Genomic DNA, 14,103 nt, shown 5'->3' on the forward strand with positions numbered 1-14,103 from the left:
GATTATTTCATGAATAAAACTGTTCAAAACCAAAATTTTATTGTAATTTATTTATGTAAGTACCATTAAACACACAGTTTTTATAAATATTTGACGATTGAAAGTCATCACTTTTATAATTTTCAAAACATTAATTGTCATTAATGTAACTGAATGTATTTTTTCGTAGCAACGAAGGGCATCTGACGTAATATACTTAACGACGGGAGATTATCAAAAATTATCGATTTAATTAAGGTTTCTGTAGCTTCCTATTGGTCAGAATCTCCTATGAATGAAATAATCATTACAATCAATTGTGACTTCCATCAATCAAATAAGATCAAACAATATAATAATTATTATCACACATGCCACAAGAAAACAGCTTCAGTACATTTTTGTGTTGATTACTTCTTACTATCATATTTGTCGAACGATTGAATTTGCTGTAAAATGAGAAGAAAACCTTTGAAAATCAAACATTTTTTTCGTCCCACCAATTTAATTTGATGTAAATTCTTAGAAGAACAGCTTATTCAAAATTTCAAAATAGAATTTTACTAAAACGTTGAAAATCCGGATGGCCTGGAAGCCTTGTCCTGGACGCAAATTTACAAAACCTATACCATTTCAGTCATAGCAGCGACTGAATTCGAATAGGGTTTGTATGCAGAATATTAGTTACATATCCTATACCATTTCAGTCATGACAGCGACTGAATTCGAATAGGGTTTGCATGCAGAATATTAGTTACATATCCTATACTGTTTCAGTCATGCAAGTAAAACTAATCAAATATTTACTTAGTGCATTTATTATTATATCATAAAATTTAGATATATGTTTTGAAAATTAAAATTAATAATATATATTTCGATAATATTAAAAATTAAAAACAAATGAGTAATTACTAATGTACGAATATATGTATACAGTATGTCCCTGTAAGTTGGAACCATATGGAAAACAGGTCGATTTTTATTTTTAAATTATAATTTTTTTGGCATATATTTCATAGGTACTAGTGACGTCGTCCATCTGAGCGTGATAACGTAATCGATGATTTTTTTTAATAGGAATATGGGTTGGTGGCACCTCATTTGAAAGGGTGTTTAATTCTCTATTCAGTAATATAAACACAAATATCATTATTTATACAGGGTGGCCAAAAAAACAATTTTTGAATTATATTGATTGACGAAAAAAGAAGAATGTATGCAATTTACTTCAATCAAAATACTTTCTATCGCTGTCAGAAAATAGAAAAAACTGTTTATTTGGCAAATAAACATTGGTTTTTTGCTTAAATTAAATGTTCAAACTGCCAAGATTTACGTGGGAGGCTGTTTGTGATTTAATTTAAGCAAGGCGGAATGTTTATTTGTGAAATAAACATTTTTTTCTCTATTTATTGATAGCAGTAAAATGTATTTTGAGTTAAATAAATTACATACATTCTTCTTTTTTGCGTCAATTAATTTAATTAAAAAATATTTTTTTGGTCACCTTATATTGGTATACATAATGATATTATTGTTTATATTACTGAACAGAGAATTGAACACACTTTCAAATTAGTTGTCACACGATCCCTATTCCCATTTAACACAATCATCTATTACGTTATCACGCTTAGATGAATGACGTCACTAGTATGAAATATATGCCAAAAAATTGTAATTTAAAAATAAAATCGACCTGTTTCGGGATTTTTTCCCAAGTCGTCCATTTTAGATAAAATGAATTTATTCCATAACTTAGCCCCTCTCTGTATAAAGATACTTTACTCTTGACAGAAATTCATATTTTTTGACATCTCTCATATACTATTAATAAAACTTAATATCAGATGATTGCATCTTCGGTTTTAGACCATGCAGAACTTTTTATGAAGAATATCTTTTTTGCGTAAAATCGTTAATAAAAAATTTTTCCATATGGTTCCAACTTACAGGGACATACTGTATATATTCATACATTAGTAATTATTCATTTGTTTTTAATTTTTAATATTATCCAAATATATACCATTCATTTTAATTTTCAAAACATATCTAAATTTTATGATATAATAATAAATCCACTTAGTAAATATTTGATTAGTTTTACGTACATGACTGAAACAGTATAGATATTTGCTCAATAATAATCAAAAATTTCGTTTGCAAATCCTACACCAATACAGTTAATTTCTAGACCGAAATAGTATAGGATATGTAACTAATATTCTGCATACAAACCCTATTCGAATTCAGTCGCAGCCATGACTGAAATGGTATAGGATATGTAACTAATATTCTGCATACAAACCCTATTCGAATTCAGTCGCTGGCATGACTGAAATGGTATAGGTTTTGTAAATTCGCGTCCGGGACGCCGGTACACGACTTCGTAATGCTGGCCATGTTACTGATTTTTCGGACTAGTTGTTCACACTATCATAATCCACAATAACTATCAACGGACAAACACTAGAATTTGGAAAAATAATTATAGTATGTGTCAAATAACTGTCAGTTGACACACATTTCAAAGTTTCCAAAAAATAATATTTTAGTGATTTTCCTTGTGATAGTGACTTTTTGTGCGTGAAGAAATAATAGTCCAAGATAGGGGTGAGAGAGCAAGTCCATAATAATGACGTGAATTGTTTTACACGTTAGTAAATCAAATAAAAGTTGATTCGCTAATCTGTGACACAAGTGTCTAGTGATGTTGGTATTTTTTTGAAGTTATGTTGCTAGGCGTGACTAAAAATTACTACACAACCAAACATACCTGCTCGTATCCAATATTATTAATAGTGAAGAGACATAAATGACATAAACATTACGCTAATCAATAATTATTTATTTGCACCATTATAATGTATTGATAACAAATGAGAAAATTAATTATTTTGCAAAATAAAAATATGTTAAAGAAATAAATTCCACAAAATTTTAAGAGTTTAGTATACCTACACTCCCACTACTTCCAATAACTATTCTTTTCTTCATGAAAGATTAATAGCTTAATAAAATAAAAATAAAAATCAAAATGTAATTCCGTACAGTTTGAAACAAATTTTATATCAAAGTTTAGGTGAATAAAAAAGATATTTTCAAAAAAGTAACTGAATCATATAAGGGGGTCATTGTTTAAATAATTAAAATGGGTTACTTTTGCACAATATTTACTTTTTTAACAGCAGAGGTAATTTACATTTTAATGAAGGTCTACAGGATTTTTTTTGTAAAGCCGAAAGATCAATTTATCACCTAAGGCTTACTAAATTAAATTTTACCCCATCTTTATTTAAATAATTATATATATAAAATTTAAAAATCAAATTTGCAAAAAAATATTTTTTTGCGTTTTAAACAAGCAATATAAATTATTTTATTTAATAGGAGAAGTTGCGCTATGTTACCAGTATTAAGCAAAAAAAATTCTTGAAAAATATTTATTAATTTATGAGATATTTAATTTGTTTATTAAATGTTACTATATTTTCAATTGCAAAAACACAATTAGTACCAAAAGAATATAAATCTGTGTAAGGACTCATTACTTTAATTTTTATGTATATTTTCGATAAATGTATTGATAAATTTTAATTTTAATTTAACTCTCCTCTAAAATGGCATTTGAAAATTGTGGTAATTTGTTTATAATCGATACACAGATTCATATATCAGATTCCTGGGAATTTTTCACTAATTAACAAATTTGTTTGTCGTTGTTTCTTCTTTTTTTCCTTATAGTAAAAAGTAATAGTTTTACCTATATAGGATGTTTAATTAAGAATGTCCAATCTCTAAATTGTAAATTCTGTACCTCAAAATATTAAGATTTAACCAAAATCATTTCAACAAAATATGGCTCCTTATTGAGTTACTGAGTTTTTTGTGTTTTATTTAAAAATTTAAAAAATATTTTTGCCCAGTATTTTAAAACTCTTTTAAAACTATTCGACGTATTCTTTTCATACTTAGTAGAAAGTGTAAGTACCATACACCCTACGAAATTATGTTAAATACACGTTTCAGGCCATTACCAGAGCCATACGACAGGGGACAGTAAATGCTTGACTCTTCCCAAATTCTACGTCACTGGTGAAATTGTCATTTTAGCACAATTTTTAGATTCTTCTACACTGTCTATGTAAATAACATCCTCCTTACTCGTAACGATAAAGTCATTAGTTTTCGAGATATTTGAAGTTAAACATGTAACGGCACAGTTACTTAGTTAATTTGATTAATGCATTGTGCCGCTTAATTTTTAGTTTCCAATATATCGAAAACTATTGATTTTATTGTTAAGAATGAATAATATACTCTTCAGTCTTAACGATAAAATCATTAGTTTTCGACATATTTAAAATTTAAAATTAAACTGCACAAAACATTAATCAAAATAACTGTGCTGTTACATGTTTAACTTCAAATATCTCGAAAACTAATGACTTTATCGTTACGAGTAAACAGTATTTACATAGAGAGTGTTGGAGTATCTAAAAATTGCCCGTCAGCGGCAATTTTGCCAGTGACGTAGAATTTGGGAAGGGTCAAACGTTTGCTGTCCCCTGCCGTACGCCTTTGGTAATAGCCGGAAACGTGTATTTAACATAATTTAGTGTATAGTACTTACACTTTCTACCAAGTATGAAAGGGATACGTCGAATAGTTTTAAATACTGAGTAAAAATATTTTTTAATTTTTAAATAACTCAATAGGGAGCCATATTTTGTGTAAGTGATTTTAGTTAAATCTTAATATTTTTAGGTCTAGAATCTACAACTAAGAGATTGGACATTCTAAATTAAATATCCTGTATAAGCAAAACTATATTTTTTATTATAAGGAAAAAAACAAGAAAAAATGACAAAAAAATTCTTAATTAGTGAAAAATACCCAGGAACCTGATTATCGTGATTATCGAAACGGGATTTCAAAATGTTTAATTCCCGAGACGCTATTAAAAAACAAATTATAAATAAATTAGAACAATTTTCAAATGCCTGCCATTTTAGAGGGGAGTTAAATTGATATTTGAATTTATCAATACATTTCTCGAAAATATACATATAGTCCATTCTTTCACGGTTTTTTCTCTAAATTTTAAAAAACCGCTTGGATTGACATGAAATTTGGCATTCGTATAGCTTACATGTCAAAGAAAAAAAGTGATATTATGCCGATGTGTGCTTTTGCCCTGGGGGTGACTTTCACCCCCTTTGGGGGTGAAAAAATATATGTCCAAAATAAGTCTGGAAATGGGTAGACTGACTAATTTTAAGTAACCTTTTCTCTATAGAGCTTTTTCGCCAAGTCAACATTTTCGAGTTATTTGCGAGTGAATATGTTCATTTTTTAACAAAATAACCACATTTTTAGACGGTTTTTCGCAAATAACTCAAAAAGTAAGTATTTTGTCGAAAAAAACGTTCTTAGCAAAAATATAGCCTATAAAAAAGTAAAAAAAAAATGGTGTTCGCGTTAGGTCTCTGGATCTCATAGAACCAGATAGCCAATGAAAAATATATTTATATTCACCAAATTTCAAATAGAATATTTCGACGTGTAATATCCAAAAAATTAAGCACTTTTTGGGGAAACCCATTATAACTTTTTTAAAGTATTTAAAAAAAGATTTATTTCTGTTTTTACAAAAAGTTTCTAGCATTAAATTTAAGCAAGTTACGCTCAAAATAAAGTTGGTCCCTTTTGTTTTTGCGAAAAAAAAATCGGGGATACCACCCCCTAATTAGCAACTTAAATGAAATTAATCGTTACCGCTCCACAAATTATTTTACTTATGTTGTGTTTATATGATCTGTAAGTTTCATCGATTCAAAGTGCTTATTTTTGAAAAAATTTGGTTAAAATTTTTAAAAAATATAAATTTTGAGAAATGTGCTTTTATTCAAAATAACTTAAAAATTGTTAGAGATAACAAAAATCTCGAAAATCAAAAAAAGTCAGATTTGCTTTTTTGAATATCATGTATTTTTTTGTTTTTCTGTTAGACAAAAATTGATTAAGATTTGGTGTTGCTAAATTTGCATACATTCGTGAACAGTGACTCGTTAAACCCTTTTAACTACAGCCCTTTCAATAATAAGGACTTTGAAACGATGAAACCTACAGATCATATAAACAATATACAGGGTGTTTCATTAATAATTGTCCATATAGTAACCGGAGAAACTTTAGCACAAAATACGAAGATTTAACTTAAAACACTTAAATAAAATGTGCTTCCTTACTGAGTTACAGGGTGTTTTATCTAAAAATTAAAAAACTATTTTGACTCAGCATTTTAAAACTATTCGACGTATCCTTTTCATACTTGGCAGGAAGTATAGGTACTATACAAACTACTAAATTATGTTAAACAAACGTTTGTAGCTATTACCAGAGGCCTACGATGGGGAAAAGTGAATGGTTGACCCTTTCCAAATTCTACGCCACTGGCGGAATTGCTATTTTAGTTCAATTTTTGTATTCTCCAATACTTTCTATGAAAATAATATACTCTTAATTCGTAACGATAAAGTCATTAGTTTTCGAGATATTTAAAGTTAAAAATGAAAGGACACGGTTATTTTGATTAATGTATTGTGTCGCTTCATTTTTAATTTCAAACATCTCGAAAACTTATCATTTTATCGTTACGAATGAAGAGTATATTATTTACATAAAAAGTATAGGAAAATCAAAAAATTACACTAAAAAAACAATTTCGTCAGTGGCGTAGAATTTGGGAAGGGTCAACCAGCCACTATCCCCTGTCGTACGCCTCTGGTAGTAGCTAGAAACGTTTATTTATCTTAATTTAGTAGGACGTACAGTGCCTACACTTTCTGCCAAGTATGATAAGGATACGCCAAATAGTTTTAAAGTACTGGGTACAAATAATTTTCAAATTTTAATCATATGAATTATATCATAAATTAATCAAAATAACTGTGCCGTTTCATATTTATCTTCAAATATCTCGAATACTAATGACTTTATCGTTACCAATGAAGAGTATATTATTTACGTAAAAAGTATTGGAGAAGCTAATAATGGCACTAAAATAGTAATTCCTCCAGTGGCGTAGAATTTGAGAAGGGTCAACCATTCACTATCCCCTGTCGTACGCCTTTGGTAGCAGCTAGAAACGTTTGTTTATCATAATTTAGTAGGGTGTATATTAGTCGCACTTTCTGCCAAGTATAAAAAGGATACATCGTATAGTTTTAAAATGCTGAGCAAAAATAATTTTTAAATTTTTAGATAAAACACCCTGTAACTCAGTAAGGAACCACATTTTATTTAAGTGTTTTAGGTTAAATCTTCGTATTTTGTGCTAAGGTTTCTCCAGTTACTATATGGACAATTATTAATGAAACACCCTGTATACAAGAGTCAAGAAACTTGTGAAGTCGTAACGAATAAGTTAATTTAAGATACTAATTAGGGGGTGATCTTCTCGAATTTTTTACCAAAAAAAAAGGGACTAACTTTATTTTTAGCGTAACTTGTTTAATTTTGATGCTAGAAATTTTTTTTATAAAACAAAAATGAAGCTTTTTTTAAACACTTTAAATAAGGTATAATGAGTTTTCCCCGAAATGTGCGTCATTTTTGGTTATTTCACGTTAAAATATTCCATTGGGAATTTGACGAGTATGAACCTATATTTCATTAGCTATAACTCTGCTTCTACTAGGTGTAGAGACATGATATATACACCATTTTTTAAAATTTTTTACAGGCTATATTTTTGCTAAGAATGTTTTTTCGACAAAATACTTACTATTTGAGTTATTTGCGAAAAACCGTCTAAAAGCGTGGTTATTTTGTTGAAAAAATGAACATATTCACTGCCAAATGACTCGAAAAGTATTGACTTAGCGAAAAACTATATAGAACAAAAGTTACTTAAAATTAGCCAGTTTATCTATTTCCTGACTTTTTTTGGACGAATATTTTTTCACCCCAAAAGGGGGTGAAAACCACCTCCAGGGCAAGAGCACATATCAGCACAATATCACTTTTTTTCTTTGACTTATTAGCTATATGTATGCCAAATTTCATGTCAATCCAAGCGGTTCTTTAAAATTTAGAGATTTTGCAATATTTTACCGTTTAACGGACTAATAAAAATTAAAGTAATGAGTCCTTATACAGAAATGAGTCCTTATTACACAGAATTATATTCTTCTGGAAACGACTGCGTTTTTGCAATTGAAAATATAGTAACATTTAATAAACAAATTAAACGAATTTATTCCAACTCAAACGTCCTCACTGTATACCTTGGACACGAAATTAGAAAACGCGAGGGTAACCATAACCCAACAGGTGAGGTATCAAAAAGAACAACATACGGATGAGCAGCATAATATGGAGCTCTTAAAAGCGTATAGCCCAGTCGGGATAGCATTTGACATTGTATTACGAGCTGACCCAAATTTTATGCTTCTAATCTTTAGGAAAGGTCAATAGTAGTATAAATTTCAAATCTCGACTGAATTTGACCGTTGCGTCAGCCGCCATTTTGGTTTTAAACGAGAAACGTTTTTGCTCAATATCTCCGCTATTTTCAACTTTTAGACAAAAAATGTGAAAACTGAAATTATTGAAAATGCGATTTTCTATAATTTAGTTTATTATAATTTTTTTCGTGCGCTCGATATTTTCCGAGTTATGGTAAAAAAATAGTGACAGTTGATTAATTTTATAGCAATTGTTTTTGTTCAATATCTCCGTTATTTTCAACTTTTCGACAAAATGTGTAAGGACTGAAATTGTTGCAATTAAGATTTGCTACAATTTTTCAAAAGAACCAGTGGTGGGTCCAAGAGGGGGGAATGGGGAAATTCCCCCAACAGGTTCCAAAATTTAAAAAAAGTTGTTGAAATATTAAAATATGTTAGCTGACATGAAACTTAATTATCGACAAACAAATTCAACCAATAAAATCCGCTAGATAATAAAAGATAATAAAATTAAGTGAACTTAATGCATATAAGTTATTTTTTATGTCTTTTATGTACTTAGTTTAGTTGGTGTTTCATTGGAAGTTTCAAAAATTGTGTAAAATATAATTTTTTTTAATTTTTGTTTATGTACAATAATTATAATCGTAAAGTTAATAATAAATGAGACAATTCAATAATTATGCTTCCCCTCTGCTTCCGCTATTTTCCCGCTTAACTCAGAGAATATTGATCGCATAAAAAAAATTGTGGAAAAGAAATTTTAGGAAATTGCGTTTCCAACAATTTTAGTTCCTACCGTTTTTGTCGAAAAGTTTAAAATGGCGGAGATATTAAGCAACAACCGTTCTCCTTTAAAATCAATATGGCGGCTAATGCAACCGCGGAATTCAGTCGAGATTTTAAATTTACACTACTATTGATCGCCCCTAAAGGATAGAATTATAAAATTTGAGGCAGCTCGGAAAAAAGATTCAATGCAGTAATTAAGCTCCCCCACCACTTTTTACTATTTTCCCACTAACTCGGAAAATATCAACCGCATGAAAAAAAGTTTTAAAAATAAATTGTAGGAAATCATATTTGGAATAATTTTAGTTGAAAATGGCGTAGATACTGAACAAGAACAATGGGGATGTTCACAAAAAATTAAAAAGTCATTTCAAACATGTAAAACGATTAAGAAACACCCTAGGAATAATTGTCCAAAATTTCAACAAAATTGAAAAGGCCTTTCTATAAAAAATCTTTATTAGAAATCTAGCATTATTTTAAATTTCAAGAACGCTTCTGTATTGGCCTGACGTCACTAGTTGCATACCCCAAGCGCGCGCCATTCTCATAGTGTTACTGTTTACCTGTTTGACGTTTCAGGTCATTTTATTTTGTTCTCTTCTTGTTTTATCAGGGTTAAAGTGGAGTTTTATAGTGAATTTGTTTAGTTTAAAGTGGATAGACTGTTTGTAAGGACATATTTTGGGTTTTACAAAAATAAACAAATAAAATGAAAGAAGGTTTTCAGAAAGCCGATTCGTATAAACTACCGACTGTAGTGTAGATGTAACAATGGTGTATGATTTATTGGCATCTTGTAAAAAAATAAATCTACCACAGCTTTACTGAGTGTATATTCCATATAATTTTCCATGTCTTCTTTAAGCTAAAAAAATAAATGCTTAATACTCCACAAAAAAAAAATAGAGAAAGTTTAATGCATGCATTGTACGCATGCATATTGTATACATACATCGGCTGGTTATTACTTTACCTTGGTTAGGTGTATTAAAAATATTTTTATTCTTCTTCATGTTCCTTGTCCGTTGTGGACGTTGGCTATCATCATGGCAATTTTAATTTCATTTGAGGCGTTTCTGAATAACTCGATCGATTTTTGTCCAAATCATTGGCGTAAGTTTTTAAGTCATGAGTGTCTTTTCTTCCGGGTCTGCGTTTGCTCTCTATTTTACCTTGCGTTATCAGTTGGAGTATACGATATTTATCATGCCTCATGATATGACCGAAATATTTAAGATTTTGTTTCTTAATTGTAAAAGAGGTTTCTTTTTGCTTTCCCATTCGACGCAATACCTGTACGTTGGTGTGGGTCGCCCAGGATATTTTGAGGATACGTGGGTACACCCACATCTCGAATGCCTCTAGCTTTTTCATTAATGTTTCCATTATTGTCCAGGCCTCTGCGCCATATAGCAAGATCGGAAATAATAACATTTTAGCAGCCGCATTTTTAGTGGGAGAAATATTATGTTGCAATGGGTGAAAATATTTCTCATGCATGTTGTTAAATGTTGCTATGTCCTTTTCAACTCTAGATCTTATTTCGGTTGTTTGGTATTTCGAGTTGACAACTGTTCCAAGGTAAAAAATATTTTTGAACTTGGGTATTATACATTTTCATTTCAACCAATCTTTTCACTAAATTATTAATGATTTTAACATAATATAAAGTCATACCTACATCCACATGTAGTTATTTCAAGGTTTACTTTTACAGTATGTATTATTAGAATCCCGTTTTTAGGAATATCCCAGTTTAAGGAATACAAATTTGAGGTCCCGAAACTTTTTCATTTACTCTTTAAGGGGGTAGGTGCAAAATCTTGGTCCAATGCTATTTAAATTAATTCATTTTTTTCGAATCCTGAGAAAACTAATAAGTATTTTTGAAAAATGTAAATGCAGAAAGAACAATTACATTATTACCAAGGGCCGCAAGTCTCTGGAAAACTTCTATAATGTTTATTTTATTAAGTTAGTTCTTTAAGTTAGTTATTTTAAGTTCTAGCTGCAACAAACGATTTCTTTTACTGTTTTAAATTGGCTGGAACGGTAATAAAAATCTTGTCAGAACTGTTTTTTGATGTATTTACACACCCAGGAACAAAACACCACTTATTTGGCTTTATTTTTAATAATTAAATACGTAAAAAACTGCGCACATTCAAATACACTGAGTAAATAAGTATACAAAACTAGTCGTCGATCAAAGACGTTACGACTGATGACGTCACAGACCGTAGCCTCGCTGCAGGGTACCGTTTTTCTAGCCTCCAAGAAAATCAACATTATGAACTCATTTATCTTAAAAAATATACATTTTTAAACAGTTTTATGATTGTTACGTTTTTATATACCTTGTAATGTATTGAATTTAACTATATTTAAAAATTAGTGAACATCCCTATTGCTACAAAATCAATATGGTCTTACGCTCGCACCATTATTGCATACGTACTAGCATAAATAATAACTTTAGCAAAAAAAATGAAAGAAATTAAAATTGTGTAGAATTTAATTTTCTCTATTTTTGTATAGAAACATTTTTGTCGTAAAACTAATAATAAACGAGATAATTGAATAATTATGCTCCAGAATTTAATTTTCTCTATTTTTGCATAGAAACATTTTTATCGTAAAACTAATAATAAACAAGATAATTGAATAATTATGCTCTAACTGACACTATTGTCCGCCATATCTCGGAAAAGATCGACGGCACGAAAAAATTGTAAGGATAAAAATGATTGAAAGTCACATTTTCAACAATTTTAGTTGTTATGCTTTTTGTCGAAAAGTTGAAAATGGCGGAGATATTGAGCAAAACGTTTCTCGTTTACAATCAAGATGGTGGCTAGCTCAATGGCGGAATTCAGTCGAGATTTTAAATTTACACTACTATTGAGCCCCCTTAAAGATTAGAAAAATAAAATTTAGGGCAGATCCTAATGCAAGGTTAGGCCTGTTATTCGTCTAACCCGACTGGACTAGTATTGAAATATGCAGACATACCGATTAATCTGAAGAGAAAAGTCGTCGATCAGTGTGTTCTGCAAGTAATGACCTTCGGTTAAGAAACACTGTCCCTAACAAAACAAATGCAAAAACAAAATAAACAACGTAACTTAACAAAAACCAATCCTTCAAAACTAAGAAGAACACAAGTGAGGATGGGTCGTTTAATAATACGGATATATAATAAGGAATACTAACGAGTAACAATAAAAGAAAAGATCATAAACGAATACCTACGCAACAGAAGAGTTACAGATGTTTTGCAGAGAGCTTGTATATTAAAATAGATGGGCAGGCCACGTGACAAGGATAAAAGGCGGAAGGTTAACTAAATGGACACCAAGATCGGAATAACGAAAGAGAGGAAGATCAACTACACGATGGCAATATGGTCTACGAAATGTGACGAAAAATTGTAGCCATAGTTCACAAACATGGGAAGACGATGCCCTGCAGTGGACTTAAAACGATCTGATAATGATAAATTATTTAAGATTATTAAACAATATTAAGTTGTATTTTTATTTTAACGTCACAATCCTTGTACACAAAAGATAATTTTTTTCTTCACAGCATTCGTAGTTATTATGTCAGTGTGACGTTAGTAAATTATTTTTTTATTTTAGATCATCTGAAGCAACCTGAATGTATGGACAGTGAGATCAAGGATGTTTGAAGAATGCTTCGGGAACGGACCATTCATTTTCAGAATCAACGAAAATGGTTCCGGACCGATGCTTTTAATGCAGGTAAATGTAAAACAATACTCATATTTTTATAATCTAAGATCCCACTGCAGAATCACTAAGTTCATATTATGTTAGTTAATTAAAATCACATTTTTATATAAATCTAAAAATGGGGAAATACATTGATAACATGTTGTAAGTAAAAAAGTAGCCGCAAATAGTTTTAACTAAATTTAATTAATTCATTTTTGAAACAAAATTCATGTGTGATCTGCATGTTTTCACATTAAAATTAAGTTATTTTTTTTTCTAATAGGTATCAGAGATAAAGTGAAAGAAAGCTAGCGCACAACGCCACTGGTTTGAAAAAAGTTGACAATGTTTGATGGCGAATGCGAGTTGTTAAAACAGTCCAATTTGCGCCTGTTTAAACAACACCTTATAAATAAACATTATCCTGAGAATGTTTAAATATTTGTTTGTAAAAATTAATTATTGTTATTTACTGTATATAATGTATTTGTCCTCTTTGGTTATGGACAAAAACTCAACTGTGATGTAGCATGTAGCCTTGCGCTAAATTATAAATAAATTATGAGGATTAGTCTTCCAACTTTCAAAAGGACCCAAGCTACACATTTTTCAAAAAATGGTCGATTTTAGCGGGTTTTCGAATTTTCTCTGCGAAAAATGCAGGTTTTTAAAAATAAGGTTTTATAAAAAAAAATATTTGTTTTTTATTCTATACAAAAATTCCGTTTATAATATTCTGTTGAAATTACTATTATATTTAAGATTCTTCACTCCAAAAAAAAAACAAACAAACCAAGTATTTTTATTATTTTATGGTTACAAATACGTACGTAGCTATCATGACACATATAAAAATTTGTTGGCGTATATGGAGTACAGGAGAAAAGAACAGGAACAAAAAGTGCGATATGAGAATACTAAAAGATAAGAAAACAAAAGAGATAGTTGCACAGATTCTTTCAGAGAAGCTAATTAATATGGAGCAAATATATAATGCCGAAGAATCACTCCAAAATATATGTGAAACCTTTAACAGCATCAGAGAAGAACATCCAATAGAAAAGAAAGAGATGAGAAGAAGTTGGATGAACGACAATATACTACAACTTATG

At 29.8% G+C, this 14,103-nt stretch overlaps 1 protein-coding gene across 2 annotated transcripts in view; it reads left to right on the forward strand.

Moving 5' to 3' along the window:
- Positions 1-14,103, forward strand: part of LOC114332797 (probable tubulin polyglutamylase TTLL2) — a 312,654-nt gene that overhangs the window by 86,752 nt on the left and 211,799 nt on the right. For both annotated transcript variants that reach the window (XM_050645643.1, XM_050645638.1), the window contains exon 2: positions 12,896-13,018. In XM_050645643.1, coding sequence (XP_050501600.1) covers positions 12,938-13,018 — 81 coding nt within the window. In that variant the 5' untranslated portion in view covers positions 12,896-12,937. The remainder of the gene's footprint in view (positions 1-12,895; positions 13,019-14,103) is intronic.

Source organism: Diabrotica virgifera, chromosome 1 (genome assembly GCF_917563875.1).
Source record: "Diabrotica virgifera virgifera chromosome 1, PGI_DIABVI_V3a".
NCBI classification, from domain to species: domain Eukaryota; kingdom Metazoa; phylum Arthropoda; class Insecta; order Coleoptera; family Chrysomelidae; genus Diabrotica; species Diabrotica virgifera.